Here is a 16,407-nt window from a genome sequence, read left to right as displayed (position 1 = left end):
CCTAGCCCAAAACTGATGGAGAAATTTTTAATTTTTAGATTCATTTATTCATTTGTTAAGTTACTTATTTATGTGCTTAACATTTATTGAGCCCATAATCAGGGCAGGTTCTATTCTCACAATAGAGATACAATAATATTGCTTTTGTGTTTAAGAACCTCATGGGAGAGACGGACAGAAATAAATTCCCCTCAATGAATACAGAAAATAATGAAGGCACACAGGGAGAAACCATTACATCCACTCAGGGAATCAGAAAATGCTGCATTTGTTGATTGCTTATTATGTGCCAGGCACTCTTCTACGTGATTTATATTCATTCATTTCAGACCTATAACAACCCTTTCCGCAGGTACTATTATTATTAACATTTTGTAAATGAGGCACAGAGAGGTTAATGAAATTAAACATAGAGAAGCCAGAATTTGAGCTCAGGCAGTCTGGCTCCAGAGACGAAGCTCTTAGCTACAATGTTATCCTGTGTCCAGAGAAGAATTTTGAGGAATGAGTTGAAGGCCTGGCAGGGGTTTTAGTCAACCCTAAACTTACAGTCAAGTACTTTTACTCTATGACTCAAGTATATCCTGACAACTGATGTACTGGGGACTCTACAAAGTGGTGGACATATTGGCTCACTGGGCTTTCTGGAAAGTTTTCTGGAGTTCTTACCCTGGTTGTTAGTCTCTGTAATCTGAGCCTACCCTAATCAAGACTAGACCTGATAATGACCCCAAGAACCTATGAGTGACCTCTCTTCACTTTTGTCTCCAGTTGAAGTAGAAAAAATGAATATATCAAAACCACCGAACTTCAAGAATAACAGAATCCCATCCAAATATTCTGTGAGTTGGATGCAGGAATACTACCACTTACCTTTGGGAAAACATCTCTCTGGTTCCTTTTGGGGAACCATTTCAGGTATCCGCCTAAAGGGATCTTGCAGGTCAATGGTGCTACATTCTGAGAGCACACTGATAGTATCAGACTTCTGTGCATCAGAACAAAGGAAAGGAAGAATCATTTATCAACACCCTCTCTCACCATGGAAGTACCTAATACCTTATAAAAAATATGACTTTTTAGGTATGAAACTAACCAGGCAAAGGCTTCTAGGTATGAGGGGAATCAAGAAAGTATCCCTTGCCCTGGTTGGTTTGGCTCAGTGGATAGAGCGTTGGCTTGCGGACTTAAGGGTCCCAGGTTCGATTCCGGTCAAGGGCATGTACCTTGGTTGCGGGCACATCCCCAGTAGGGGGTGTGCAGGAGGCAGCTGATCAATGTTTCTAACTCTCTATCTCTCTCCCTTCCTCTCTGTAAAAAATCAATAAAATATATTTTTTTAAAAAAAGAAAGTATCCCTCTTATTGGGTCCTTTTCCAAATGCTCTGACCAGCCCTGACTTCAGGAGAGAATTCTCTAATTGCTCTCCCCTGGTGGAGGAAAGGGAAGGAGTATAAAGACATAGTATCTCAACCTTTTCCTTTCTTCAAATCATACCCCTGATCAGCTGCCTAACCCCAAACAGGGAAGCCAGGTGATGATGAGAAGGCTACTTTACTGAGACTGTAATATTCAGCTATCCCAACTCCTGGAATAATAGGCCTACACCAGTGGTTCTCAATGATTTCCCCCTCCAGGAGATATTTTGGCAAAGTCTAGAGAAATTTTTTATTTTCACAACTGGGGAATGCTACTGGGATCTAGAGAGTAGAGGCCAAGGATGCTTCTAAACATCCTAAAATACACAGAACAGCCCACCACAACAAAGAATTATCCTGCCCCAAATGTCATAGTGGAGAGGTTTAGAAGCCTTGGTATAGACCTTTGCTTAAGATGTGACCCTAGAAGTTTTCTCTGCACTAGTCTTGATATTTTCCACAATGGCTCTCTTAGAGAAGGTGTATGGATGATCATGCCACATGTTCCTTCTGGAAACATGCTGGGGAAATTACCTTTCGGGTATTCTGTACTGATATATAAGGATCATCTTCAGAGAACACCTCAATTTCCACATTTTGAACTCTTAGACTGGTGGACTTGTCCTTCTGATCGAGCTCATAGGCCTGAATACAGAGAAGACCAGAGTAGAATTAATATTCCTCCTGGAAATCTCGCTTGAGATGAAACAAGACTGCATTTTCTTTGGTTTTCTATTTGTTATGAAAATTGCGACATTGTTATTCTCTTTCTTTTCAGTTTTTAAAACTGTTTGTGGAAAACCTCAACATAAAACAAATCTGGAGAAAATACTATAGAAAACAGATAACAAAATTTACTCAGAAGTAATATAATCATAATATGGTTCTGGCACAATATTCACCAAAAACTTCAGAGGTAAAACTTAATGTGGCCTTTCAATTCACAGCTAAATAATAAATTACTTAATAAATGGTATTGGTATAATTAGCTACCCCTGAAAAATTAATACAATACCAGAATATAGTAAAAATTAAAATTCATAATTTGATGTAAAAATAGATGAGTAAAAAAGTTAGAAGAAATTTTTGGAAAATAGGTTGGCTTATCAAAATCAAAAGGCACAAAAGAAAATATGAAAATGTATTACGACGTAAAAATAAATTATAAAAAATAAATAAATAAATAGAAATTGTGTCTGATGACTTGCAGGGATATCCAAAAAGGATGTGAAGTCACACTTTAGGTGAGGGTTTTATCCAAAAATCTATGTGAGAGTTCCAGTGAATCTGACACTGCAAGGTCATGATTTAAGAACACTTCTCCTTTTGAACACATGTAATAACACACACAGACACACACCCACAAACATACACACACAAAAACAGGTAAATATACCTATGGACCAGACAGAGAACAGAAATATAAAATAGTAACAACTTAAAGCACATAGTAGGTAAATGGCTAAAAGTGCCCTCTGTGAGGATCAGAACCATAACTATGTCCAAAGCTTGAAACTTCAACTGCTGGGTTGAAGTTCTTGAACTTTAGAGAGGGAGCCAAAATAAGCTCTGGCCAATGCTTGGAGTTATGATTATACAAAGCTTCACACCTAAGGAGGCCTCAGAAATAGGACCTGAGCAAAGGAACCCACTGGTTCAGTGACTGGATATGCAATATGCTTAGTACCACTATTTGACAATAATCCAAAATTGGCTATATAAGACTTGATTCTGAAATGGATGACTTATAAACATCCATTGAAGACATCAGAGAACTTAAAGTGAGTGACAGATCTTCCCACCGAAGATGAACAATTTTGGCATATGATATTTTCATTTCTATTTACCTTTAAGTATTTAAAATATTTTTGTGATTTCTTCTTTGACTTGATTATTTAAGAATGTTTTGCTTAATTTCCATATACTTGTGAATTCTTCCCTCTCCCTTTTCCTCTCTGATAGATCTCTTCCGTTCCCCGCCCCCCGCCCCCACCTCACCAACATATAACTAAAGGCCTATTTACAGCACTTTCATTACCAATACATCATGTCCAAGTATGAAAAAAAAAGCTACAACACATACTAAAAGGCAAAAAATGTAGTTTGAAGAGGCAGAGCAGGCATCAGAACCAGACTCAATATGGCAAAGATGTTCAATTTAATCAGACCAGGAACTTAAAACAACATGATTAAAATGCTAAGGGCTCTGATGGATACAGTAGACAGCATGTGAGAATACACAGACAATTTAATCAGAGAAATGGAAATTCTAAGAAAGAACAAAAAAAACACTAGAGGTAAAAAATGTAACAAAAACGAAGAATGCCACTGATGGGCTTTAGTAGACTGGACACAGCTAAGGAAAGAATCTCTGAGCTTGAGGATATCTGCACAGACACCTCCAAAAGAAAAAAGCAAAGAGAAAAATATGGAGGGAAAATAACTCAGAAGGGAATACCCAAGACCTATGGGGCAATTATAAAGGTGCAGCATATGGGTAAAAGGAATTGACAGCCCTTATCACCCACCACTCCTCACCTATGAGCCCCACCACTGATCCCTGCAGACATCAGCAAGGCAATGAAGAGGTTGAGTACCCGGGGAGGGGTTGGAGTAGGGGCACAAGCGGAATGGACAATTTCGCAAACGAGAGGATATTGTAGGTTTCCAGAACAATTTTCCCCAAGACCCTTCGGAGTTTTTTCCTATCACTGTCTCTTTTTCTATGCTATTCACTTCACTTTACACCTTTTATCCTCACCTTTTATCCAATCCAAATTCTTTTAGGGATCAACTAAAGGCACTTGATTCTCCTGTTGCCCCAGTGTACTCTGATCTCGCTCCCCTCTGAGCTCCTCCAACACCTCTCATCGGTGCCACATGTACAGGGCCATGATCAGCACAGCCCTGGGATGGGCACATGGCATTGAGGGGCAGCCACCACATATTCTCCCCTTATTATCCATGCACAGTGCAGCCAGTGCCCTGTAGCAACTCTAGCTCTGCACAACCTCTAAGTCAACCTCTGTGTGAACCTTCATACCTGCTCCCCAGACTCGGGTTGTGTGACAGGCTGTTCATTGTCTACAGGAGATCGAATATCTTCTTCCTCTGCAAGTGGGGCCAACCAAGTCCGATCGGGCCTAACACTCAAGGGTTTTGGTGCAGGAGTTAGTACACTAGACTCTTCCCAGGTCTCTGGGCCTCTTTTAATCTCTGTGACCAGGGAAATGACGTCTTTGTTCTCTGCAGAAGAGCTTTCTGTCACCTCTTTTTGCTTTGGTAACTTCTGCCTCCTGCATCGTTTGCGACAAAATTGCTGCAGCGTATGTATCACAAAACGGAAAGCCCGGTGGAAACGATCCAGGGCTAACTGGACTTTGGTTTTCCTGGACTCTCCCTCCAAGTTTCCATCCCTCTCCTCATTGCTGAAGGAATTGAGCAGCAAGGCAATGAAGAGGTTGAGTACCTGGGGAGGGGTTGGAGTGGGGGCACAAGCAGAATGGACAATTTAGCAAACGAAAGGACACAGTAGGTTTCCAGTACAATTTTCCCCAAGACCCAAAACCAAATCAAATGAGATTTCTATGTCCTTCTATTTCTCAAGAAATTTCATCTATAAAATAAATAAAAAGAGAAGAGATTGAGGAGTAATCGAGATAGCAAGATAAGACAAAAGAAAAACTGATGTTAAGGGGTACAAACAGCCAAATCCAGCTTATCTACATATAAGCAATACCTATTGTAGACTCTGGCCAGAGGAAAGCAGAACATTTTTACCATGTGGTATAATCAAAAGTATATTCCTTGTGAATCAGCCAGAATCATAATCTTGGACACTTACGTTGGAATTGCCCACCGGGATATGGGCCTGATGTCTAAGATTGCTGTGGGGTCCTCTCCTGTTTGCAAAATCTGAGACTTGGTGTACTTTGTGCAGGCTCTTTAGATCCCACTGCCTGAACTGCAGCAAGTACTGGCGCTAAGGCAGAAGGGTTTGAATCAAATCTACAACTCGTCTATTGAAGCACGTATCACTTTAAATTCAGATCATCTCCACTGCTCCCTACTTGGGATTTTTTTTTTTAATATATTTTATTGATTTTTTACAGAGAGGAAGGGAGAGAGATAGAGAGTTAGAAACATCGATGAGAGAGAAACATCGATCAGCTGCCTCCTGCACATCTCCCACTGGGGATGTGCCCACAACCCAGGTACATGCCCTTGACAAGAATAGAACCTGGGACCATTCAGTCCGCAGGCCGACGCTCTATCCACTGAGCCAAACCGGTTTCGGCCCTACTTGGGATTTTTGCTTACATTTACACACCCCTAATTCATCACCTTTACCTCCTCAAACTCCTTTGTGGCTCGCACCAACTCAAAAATATACATCCTTCAGGGAGATGTCTGGTGGGTGTGAATGGGTCTAACCAATATTTTTAAGCTTCACCGTGAGAATTTCCAACTCTGGATCTTTGCTCAAGTTCTTCTCTATCTGCTCAGTTCTCCTTGCCTCTTAAATGCCATTCTCAAGTACCATATCTTACACAAATCATCTCTTAATGATCCCTTCCCCACTCCCATTGGTGGTGTCCTGCTTTCCTGAACTTTTGTATCACTCACTGTCTATCTACACTCTCCTTGGGTTCTTAGGATAAACTACCATGTGCAGATACCTAATTATATTTGCACCATAGCCCCAGCTCAGGTGTCCTTGGGTGTCTCCTGTCTCTTCACACCCTCACTGGTAGATGCCTAATTAGCCACTCCATAAATACCTATGCTTCCAACTGCAAGTAACAAACTCAAGTCAGCTTACACAATAAGGAAATGCAATATAACCAGAAGTTTGAAAATAAAACAGGGACCTAGTTATGACAGGTAGACATGTTGTTACATCTTTTCTCTCTACCTTCCTCAGTGCTGGTTTTGCCTTATCTGGTTCTTCTGGTGGCTGCATGTTTACAGTTCTATCCAGAATCCCTGTCATAAAATGGCCCAGAGGAAGTAAAAATACCATTTGTTCCCTTGTCCCTTTTTCTTCTTCTTTAAGAATAAGAAACCTGCCCTAGCCGGTTTGGATCAGTGGATAGAGCATCGGCCTGTCGACTGAAGGGTCCCAAGTTTGATTCTGGTCAAGGACACATGCCTGGGTTGTGGGCTCGATCCCCAGTAGGGGGCGTGCAGAAGGCAACCCATCAATGATTCTCTTTCATCATTGATGTTTCTATCTATCTGTCCCTCTCCCTTCCTCTCTGAAATCAATGACTGATAGATAGATAGATAATTTTTTTAAAAGAATAAGAAACCTTCCTCAGTGGACATCCCTTTACACCATATTGACCAAATTTAGTCACAAACCCCTCCCTCAGCCAATCACTGGCAAAGAGAATATGATGATTATCTTAGAATAATCATCTGGGGTAGAATAGCTATTGGGACATCAGTCAACACAAGCACTATTGTGACAAGGAGGTTTTGTTTCATGCTTATCATACTTGCCTTAAGCCAAATTCAAACACAAATTACTAATATTATATAATATCATAATATTCTGTTTAGAATAAGAATATCACTAGTGAAATGTTGCAAAAGAAGCTAATGTGTTTCTTTAGTTCATGTATTTTCATGTTAAAAAGTCTAAGACACTCACCACGAGTTTTCCTATCACCATGATCAACAAGAAGACAACAATGCACAGGTATTTATTAGCTTCCATCATACATTCCCACATGTTCTCGATCCATTCCCCGCAGAGGATGCGGAACACCACCAGGAAGGAGTGGTAGAAATCCCCCATGTGCCAGCGTCGAAAACATGAGGATGTCGTAGAATCACAGGGTTTTGGATCTTTCTTTAAGCAACTGAAACTAGAGCCAAACAGCTGCATGCCAACTACTGAGAAAATAAAGATCACAATGGCCAGGACCACAGTCAGGTTTCCAAGGGCTCCAACAGAGTGGCCTATGATCTTAATCAGTGTGTTTAAAGTTGGCCAAGATTTTGCTAACTTGAAGACCCTCAGCTGTAGATACAGACAATGAACAAAAAATGGAAGAAAAGCCAGTTAAGGACAAATTCTATCTGTTCAGTCACAAAACAAATGACATGGTCTCAAGCCACAGCATTTATGACTTTCAAAAATCTTTTCAAAACCAAGCCATACTAAACATTGCCACCAACTCCATATCCCAATCCGATACTCACCTGTATCTACTTTGGTTTTAAAAATGAAAATATTTTGTTCTAGTTATTTTTAAATGATAAAGACTTTGGGGGCATGATGATGGAACTGAGCATACATGCTTGTTATATAAAATATGTATCTGAGGCAAAAAACCCACTGCCTGTTTTGTATGGCCTGAGAGGTAAGGACATTTTCTACATGTTTAAATGGTTGGAAAATAATCAAGAGAAGGATAATTTTATGACACATAAAAATTATATGAAATTCAAATTTCCATATTTGTACAGTTTTATTGGAACGCAGCCGCCTCCATTCATTCTCAAACATCTAGGACTACATTTGTTACAATGACAAAGCTGAATGGTTTTCACAGAGACCACATGACCTGTAAGGCCTGTAAGGCCAACGATATTTAGCATTTGGCCTTTTGAAGAACAAGTTTGCTAACTCCTGCACTATATCGTTCAGAACACAAGTCTGAATCTAAACTTTATGACAATGATGAATGTCATATGATGTTTTTACTCACGAGAGGACGGGCAATCGGTTACTCAAAACACACACACTTTTTTCCAAAGAGGATTTTCCTCCATGAAACCTTACAGATATGTTAGAGGCAATAACCTTGGAGAAAACACAGCAACTAGTTTCATAAGTTATTTTTTATATTAACTTTCAATATAAACTGTGGTTTAAGTCCAAAGTACACTCTTGTTAGGTATCAACTATCTGGGGGTGGAAATACTGCAGGTCGGGAAGTCTTATGTCCCAAGAGAACGTCTTATGTCCCACCACCGTCTGCTCAGAGTGGAGCTGGGGGAAACTGTATCTCATATGCGGATAACGCCAGAGTTCCTCGCTAAGCGTGTGGATGTAATAAGCCTAAACAATAGTAAAAACAAATGCAATTTTGCTCACCTGAGCCCCCATGCAACTTTAGCAGAGCAGCCTAATAATGCCCGGCTTTGAGCAGTGTGCTCTCCCGATATATCCCAAGTATCAAATGTACACTTACTTAGGTAGCAGAATCAAATGTCTCACTCTAGAGCAGCGGTTCTCAACCTGTGGGTCGCGACCCCTTTGGGGATCGAACGACCCTTTCACAGGGGTCGCCTAAGACCATCGGAAAACACATATATAATTACATATTGGTTTTGTGATTAATCACCATGCTTTAATTATGTTCAATTTGTAACAATGAAATTGGGGGTCACCACCACATGAGGAACTGTATTAAAGGGTCGTGGCATTAGGAAGGTTGAGAACCACTGCTCTAGAGGCTTAGAAATCCTATCCATGCCAAATTAACCTTTGAGAGAGGACAAAAGGCCACCTTTTATGGTTCCCTATTTCCCGCTCAGATGTGATTTCTCTATAGATTTCTATCCGACCTCTTGTGGGCTTGGTCATACTCTACTTTGCTTCATGGTCATTTCTGGGCCTGTCTTGTATCATCCCTACACTATAGCTCCTTGAAGACAGTGCTTTCCTCATCTCTGAGCATTCCCTGTGTCAGTTAACATTAGATACTCTGCTAAGGTTGCCAGGATGCCTCCAATGGCTGTGACATGTGGAATGTGGCACTGGCAGCCCTGAGGAGGGACTTGTGAGAAAGCGCCTGCCACCAGCAGTGCCCATCCCCTTCCTGGGCTCTGGGTCTAAACCCACTTGGTGAGCCCTGAAGTGAGGATGCCTGGCTCAGAGCTCCGTGGGGGAAGAGATCACTGGGGTGACAAAGGGCATAGTCCTGACACCATAAGACATATTTTGCAACTGGTGGCCTAAAGGCTCATCTTGGAAGGGTGGAGGGGAAAGTAGGGGTTCAGCTGAGAGAAGGCCCCTGGGACTCCCAAGGGCATTTATTAAAGACCTGAGTAGGAAGAGTAGTACATTTTGGGTTCTCTGATTAACATAAGATGAACTCGTTAATCCAAATTAGTCGCTGAACTCACTGAAGACTCTTTTCAATCCTGGCTGCTAAGTTATTCAGCAAAATAAGAAAGTAAGTATCTCACCACTCTGAAGGAACGGAAAACTGGCAAACTGTGCGGCATCACCACATCTATAAAACTCAGAAGAGCAACAATGCTGTCAAAAATGTTCCAGCCTCGGCGAAAGTAGTGGTAGGGATCGAGCGCGATGATTTTTAGGCACATTTCTGCTATAAAAATGCCAGTGAAAACCTACATTGAGACAAAGAAAAGTGGGAAAAGGAAGCCACCTCTTTTTGCACACACACGTTAAGAATGGTTCCAGGGAATTACAGGAGTTACAGAGAAATATAATGCATTCTCCTGGTTGCACAATATTCCCTAAAATCCATGGAAAAGAAATATTTAACTGCTATAGCATGAACCCTACTCTACCTTTGCTCTCTCTCCACCCCCTTCCCTGGTGCCCAGTTCAATGTTATCAAGCTCGCAGACATCTCAGGATGGAGGAAAAGTATTTCTCATTCTGTTGAAATTAAAGCAAAGCTGGCTTCTTGGTAGATGGCAGAATGAAAGGAAGTATCAATTAATTCTGCTAAATTCTTTAAAAATACCAAAGGGCAAGAACTCCAAAAAGGGGAACTACACAACACCTCTACGAATTAAAGAAAAATGCCCTCCATAAACCAGAACCCAGGAGGAGCTCACCTAACCACTCAATCTTAGTACCTTGATCAGAAAAAAAGTTAAAAGGGGCCCAGAACAGAGAACTGAAAAACATTACTAGGGACAGAAAAGTATCTTTGAGCAACTCACAGGATAAACCTTAGATTGATTATAGTTGAAAGGAGGATTGGTGAGTTGGAATATAACCCTAAAAACTCACTCAGAATGCAGGGCTCTTCATTCCAGAACAAAATATCAAAGAATTAAAAGGAGAGGTAACAGTTTTTTAAAAGTGCTAAATTATAGCACCATAGGGAAAAATAATTTTTGCCTTGTTTTTGATAATCAGGTAAATACAGGCTTAAGAAACTTGCACAATGTTGAATAAGTAGTAGCTAAATTCAAAACTATCTTTCAGAAGATAATCAAAGCATATCCTCATAGCAAACAGCACATTCTCCTTCACACACACACACACACACACACACACAGAAATAAAAAGGAGAAAAACAACAGTATGAAAATGATAAGGAAATATAAAAAGGGTTAAAGTCTTTAAAAATGCTGTCAGTTATAAGACTCTCTCCTCTACAATTCTGGGAAAAAACAACCACCCATTATTGATTGATTCTCCCTATTAAAAGTAACATGATCTGTTTCTTATAAATAATTACTTATGATTTATTTTTTAAATCCCTAAAATAAAATGACATAAGTTAAAAGGATAGGAAAAGATAAATCCATAATAGGCAAATAAAAAGAAATCAAGGGTGGCAAATAAAATTCAAAGCTTATATCTATCTTTTCCCTTTAAATATTGCTGTCTACCCTGCCCAATGCCACACCCAGTACCCAAAGGCAGGCAGTGTTGCCTGTTCTAGTTCACTGTGCTGTCCCCTTTTGACACGCTCCTCTTCCTCCTGTCGCCTTCCGGCTTTACCGGTAGGTGACTAGCCCTACAGTCTCCCTGATGCCTTGGGACCATTGGTTTTGCAGTCCAATTCCACTGCTATGGATGGCCTCTTGGGAGCCTAATGTACTCCCCTGATTCGAGCACTCCTGGAGCCTAGAGAGCCCATTTCCAAGTCCAGTCCTATAAGTCCACCCATCAGAGAAGGGAGGTTTGGATGTGTTCTTTGGAACTCAAGGCTCCCATGCCTCCCCTCCATCAGCAACATAGGGACATAATAGATGGGTGGCTGCCACCTTTGTATTGTGTGTCTAGGGCATGGTGCACATGGAATGGAAGCACAGGCTAGGTGGCCAGCGCTACAAGTTTCCCATCAGTTTTCAGGAGTTGGGGTGCAGGTGCTGCCTGTGTCCTCAGACACCAACAACATCCCTGTGCTTCTTTCTGCCTCTGGAGAGAGTGAAGAAGAAAGTGATTTAATGAGCCAGCTTCTGACTGGAAAATGCAGCTTCATCTCAACATCCAGGATGCCTTGCCAGTGGGAAATTTGAGAGGGGGCTTTTGTCACTTCCCACAGTTGGACCGGCTGATAAAGTGGTGGACAGACCACCTTTGCAATTGCAAAGCCCTGTCCAGGGGGGTGACTCTGGGTTCTTTGGGCATTCTCTGGAACTTATCCAATAACTCCAGCCACCAGGAGAAGGTGCTGAAAGATGGGTCTGCCGACTGTTGAGGTAGGAAGCATGGCCATGAAGGTACAGCATTCAGCTTCCAAGTGAAACAATACCATCAGCCCATTTTTGGAGTACCTGAGCAGGAAAGAGCTGAATACACTAGCCTGGAGCCCAGAAGACCTCACCTGTCAGAAGGTATAGTGTGTGTTAGGTTTATCATGTAGCATGGAATTGAATGCGATTCATGCACACCCACAGGGCATTTCTTCTGAAAGGCAGTATGGGGAAAGGAACTTAGACACAGACTGTCTTTAAGTCTGACCTTGCATTGTAGTCTCACTGGTGCCCTGGTCCTCCTGGGAGGAATGTGGGACTAAGGGTGAGAGGTACCCATCTCCAGTTCTACCCCATCCTAAACTCGATGCATAGAAGTAGCTCTGTGGATCAACTTCTGATTCAATAGGTACAGTGGGTTCTCATCAATGTAAAAAAAGAATTAAAAATACATGCATACATATATACATACATACATACTGCCTGGAAACACTCAGCAATGCTAAATAATGATTATCTTTGCTAGTAGAACCATTGGAAATGACTTTCTTTATATTTCTTTTGTTTGTATTTTCCCTTATATTTAAAATTTTAAAAAGCATGTATTGATTTTTAAATTAGAAAAATAAAATAACGCTTCAAGAAGAAAGGACTAGACATTTTGGTAAGATTTTTAGCCTATTAACTCATGAGCTAATTAGGTTAGAACATTCAATGAGTAATTATTTGTTATTTATGATATTTGGAAGACTAAATTTCCTTTGGGGAAAAATGCCTTCTGCAGGAATTATGCAGTACACTCTCTTATCTCAGTTTACCCAATCTAACTAAGACTAGATCCATCCGAATGGAAACATATGAAACCCTACCCCCACCCCACCCCTCCAGCTCCAGACACCTCCTTCCCAGAAAGCAAACCCAGGCCCTGACTCATCTTTCCAGGGGAATAACACCTAGTAACGGCAATCACATTATTTTGTGACAAATGATGTCATCAGTATCACCAGGGACCATGGTACTCATTACAAAGGGCCTCTGGATATAGTTAATGTTTTCTTAATGATCCCAAATGGTTGACATTTTAAGATGTTTACTTGCTTCTGGCTTACCACTGAGTGATTCTTTAGTCATCTACTGGATGACTAAAAAGACACTTTAATATACTAGAGGGTCAACACAGAGCCCATGGGAAATTACTGAACTGGGTAAATGCAAAATCCTAAAAGTCATCCTTTCACTCTACTCCACATAAAAGTACCAAAGACCTAGGTTAGGTTGGGCCACTTACAAAATGTTTAGACTTTGAAAGAGAGAATTCAAAGTCTGAAATGTGTTTTATATTGTAAAAAACCTAAAGTTACCGAATTTCCTGTTTGCAACATAATCTCAAAATTATTGTTCATGTTGTGATGCTCCATGGCCAAGAAGAGAGTGTTGATTATGATGCAGATGGTGATGACCAGCTCAGTAAACGGGTCGGTCATCACGGTTCTCAAGACCTTCTTAAAGCGTAGCCACTGGGGACTACAGTTCCAGATGAGGTATTTGGATGCCAGATTTTTCCCACATGGGAGGCAAGGCTCCTGGGATTTTTCTTGTTCTGGAGAAGGAGAATGAAAGAGCAGTTGAGGAGTGGTCTCTGAACTGGTTTGGCTGCTTTTTGTATTCCTTCCTCCCTCTTCCCCAGGGTCTCTTGTGACACAACATGACCAGCCAAGAAGGGCACTGACTGGTGTAGCCAGAAAGGTTTTCCACATACAACTTGCTTGTGGTATAATCAAGTATATCAAGTCTTTATGCTTGTATACAAGTCATTATATTGTGAACCCCTGGGAGAGAGAGACACAAGCCCATGCTATGTTCACTCGAGGCAGACCATGCTGACAGCTGTAACAGGGGCACAAGAGCTTTCAGGGCTCAGGAGCAGGAGAGATATTCAGACAGGAGCACCTTTACTCAGAGACAAGCAGCACTCTATAATCTGGATGAGTTCAGATCTGAAAGCAGCTGTAGTTCTGATTTTCCTGGAACCATTTCAGAGACACATGCAGGCCAAATGAGGTGATTCAATAGGCACAACAGTGCTAAGTGATCCATTTGACCCTCTCCTTAAAGTGACTTGAGTCCTCTCCTTGAACACCAACCCTTTAGTGGGTCCTTATTACCTGCTGTTAACCAGGTCCATCAGATGGATCCAGCCTGCTTACACAGGTCTCCTATGTCCATGCCACATTCCTAACTCTAACTTCAATGACAACTGCCACCTACTAGAAATTTCGATGTCTTCTCTTCTAGGCTGCGTATCATTGTCACTGAGACCTCCTGTGACTGCCTCGCCCAATCAAGAGATTCTGTGTGTGCTCCTGTCCTATCCAAGTGCCAACTCAGGATGGGCTCCAGGGAAGACCCCTTCTTCCAAACCACTTTGCTCACATGCTCCAAAAAGGCACAGGAAATCATTCTTTGCAAGAAGTATGTGGGTTGCAGAGGGCTTTGGGGGGGTGGGGGAGGGGAGGAGAATGCCGAAGAGAGGAAGAATGGAAGGATATGATTGAAGTTAGGCTCTCCCTTGGGCTAGGAAGCAGAACTTACCCTGCATGGTGATGGTGAGGATGCTAACAGCACTCAGCGCCCTCTGCCTTTGAAAGGGGTCTCTATGCTCCTCACAGAAATCCACTGACAGGTTCTGAGACAGTCGTTTGGTTTGCTCTAGGAGGTATGGCTATAAAAAAAGGACATGGTGGCCCTTCTAAGGGAAGAGGCCACCTCTCTTCAAAACTTCACAAACTACTGAGTTTCAATGCCACGTACAACAAAGATGTTCAATATTTTCCATAGGTTGATTCATTTCAAGATGATGACAGATGTTCAGTTCTCTTATTTCATATATAATAAATAAGAGAAATATGGTTTGACCACTCATGTTTCTTATGGGTGCACATATCTATAGGCCTATCTATAGAAATTTTTTTCTATGTGATTTATTCATTGTCAACAAAAAGCAAACAAAAATTTACAAAAACTAATCAACATACCAATGATTGCTGGCAACCCATCAAAAGCTAAGAATGGGGAAGGAGGAGTTTGCCTTAGACGCTCCAGAGGAAGTTTGGTCCTACCAACAACTTTATTTTGGATTTCAAACTCAAAGAATTATATAATAATAAACATCTGCTGTGTTTTTTCAAGCAAAACCAAAAAAAACAATAATGAACAGTGATTCAGGGTATGAAAGCAATAAAAAATCTAATTTGGAAACAATGCTTGAGAGGGAGAGATAAATTTAGAAAGGTGGATTGGAGCCAGACAGTGAAGTGCCTTAAATGCTACCTAAATAGATTTGGAAATAGTAGCTGAAGAGAACAATCAAATATCACAAGATCTATGTACTGATCCTCAAGCACTTTCTCAGGCTGTGCTCAAGAGCTTACTTACCTATAATTCTAAATTCTCTGGAGATTAAAGAACATAAACCTTCAGCTATCCAGGAACCTCGAGCATCCATAATGACTTATTTCCCAAAAGTTCTGACCAACCAGAACCCCAGAGGGAACTATTCCTCTGTGATCACCTGTTCAAAAGGCAACCTGTAATCTTTATATAGCTATCTCCTGTTCTAATTAAAGGGCAAAGATACTTTATATTAGGTGTCTGGGTCTTTGTCTTTGTGGAACAAGGAGAAACTTTCAAAATACTAAAAAAGTATTTGCAGATCTAGCCAGTTTGGCTCAGTGGATAAAGTATTGGCCTGCAGACCAAAGCTCTCAGGTTTGATTCTGATCAAGGGCATGTACCTAGATTGCTCTGGTCGAGGCTCGTGCAGGAGGCAACCAATCAAAGTGTTTCTCTCACATTGATATTTCTCTCTGTCTTTCCCTCTCTCTCTTCTACTCTCTCTAAAAATCAATGAAAAAATATTCTCCGGTGAGGAATTTTTTTAAAAGAAGTATTTGCAGTCTCTTCCATATGCTGTGTTCTGACGGGAAAGAAGCCCCTATACTCTGTCACTCCATCAGAGAACTATTCACAGCAGTAGATGATATCTGTTCATCTACTTCTGCAAAGGCTCCTCAACTCCCTCCCCCCAACACTCCCAGATCCTCAGGCATGCACACACACCTGCTGCCCACATCCTCTCCCTCCCATCCCAGCAAAGTGGCTCTATTCATTAGTCCATGGCCTTATCCTCAACATTTTCCCTGTTTCTGACTCCTTTGTCCACAAGACATGTTTCAACATCTCCCACCTTAATGATAAAAATAGCTTTTTACTAGTATTTTCTATTGCACATTCCCCAGTAACTTCATTTCTGTGTATCCAATTGGCTTCTCTGCTTGGATGATCCATAAGTACATCAAACTTGACAGTCGAAAACTGAACTTGCTATCTTCAACATCCTCAGGACAAGTTCCCTTCCTGTCTCCGTAAATTACCCTCCATCAAGTCAACCACCAAAGCTATAAACTGGGCATCATCCCTACTCTCTATATCTAGTCAACTGCCAAATTTTGCCTTCTGCAGATCACTGTACTCTGTTAATCTGTTCATCTCTCTTCATCATCCT

At 41.2% G+C, this 16,407-nt stretch overlaps 1 protein-coding gene across 1 annotated transcript in view; it reads right to left on the bottom strand.

Annotated features, from left to right (window-relative positions):
- Positions 1-16,407, bottom strand: part of SCN11A (sodium voltage-gated channel alpha subunit 11) — a 64,024-nt gene that overhangs the window by 20,845 nt on the left and 26,772 nt on the right. The window contains exons 11-17 of the mRNA XM_070391050.1: positions 14,436-14,565; positions 13,205-13,443; positions 9,624-9,791; positions 7,075-7,446; positions 4,462-4,887; positions 1,953-2,063; positions 874-988 (exon numbers count right to left, since the gene is read on the bottom strand). Of these exons, the coding sequence (XP_070247151.1) occupies positions 874-988; positions 1,953-2,063; positions 4,462-4,887; positions 7,075-7,446; positions 9,624-9,791; positions 13,205-13,443; positions 14,436-14,565 (1,561 nt within the window). The remainder of the gene's footprint in view (positions 1-873; positions 989-1,952; positions 2,064-4,461; positions 4,888-7,074; positions 7,447-9,623; positions 9,792-13,204; positions 13,444-14,435; positions 14,566-16,407) is intronic.

This window comes from Myotis yumanensis, unplaced genomic scaffold, assembly GCF_028538775.1.
Source record: "Myotis yumanensis isolate MYYU_CA2020_CCGP unplaced genomic scaffold, mMyoYum1.0.hap1 SCAF_14, whole genome shotgun sequence".
Lineage (NCBI taxonomy): Eukaryota > Metazoa > Chordata > Mammalia > Chiroptera > Vespertilionidae > Myotis > Myotis yumanensis.
This window is presented reverse-complemented; position numbering and strand designations above follow the sequence as displayed.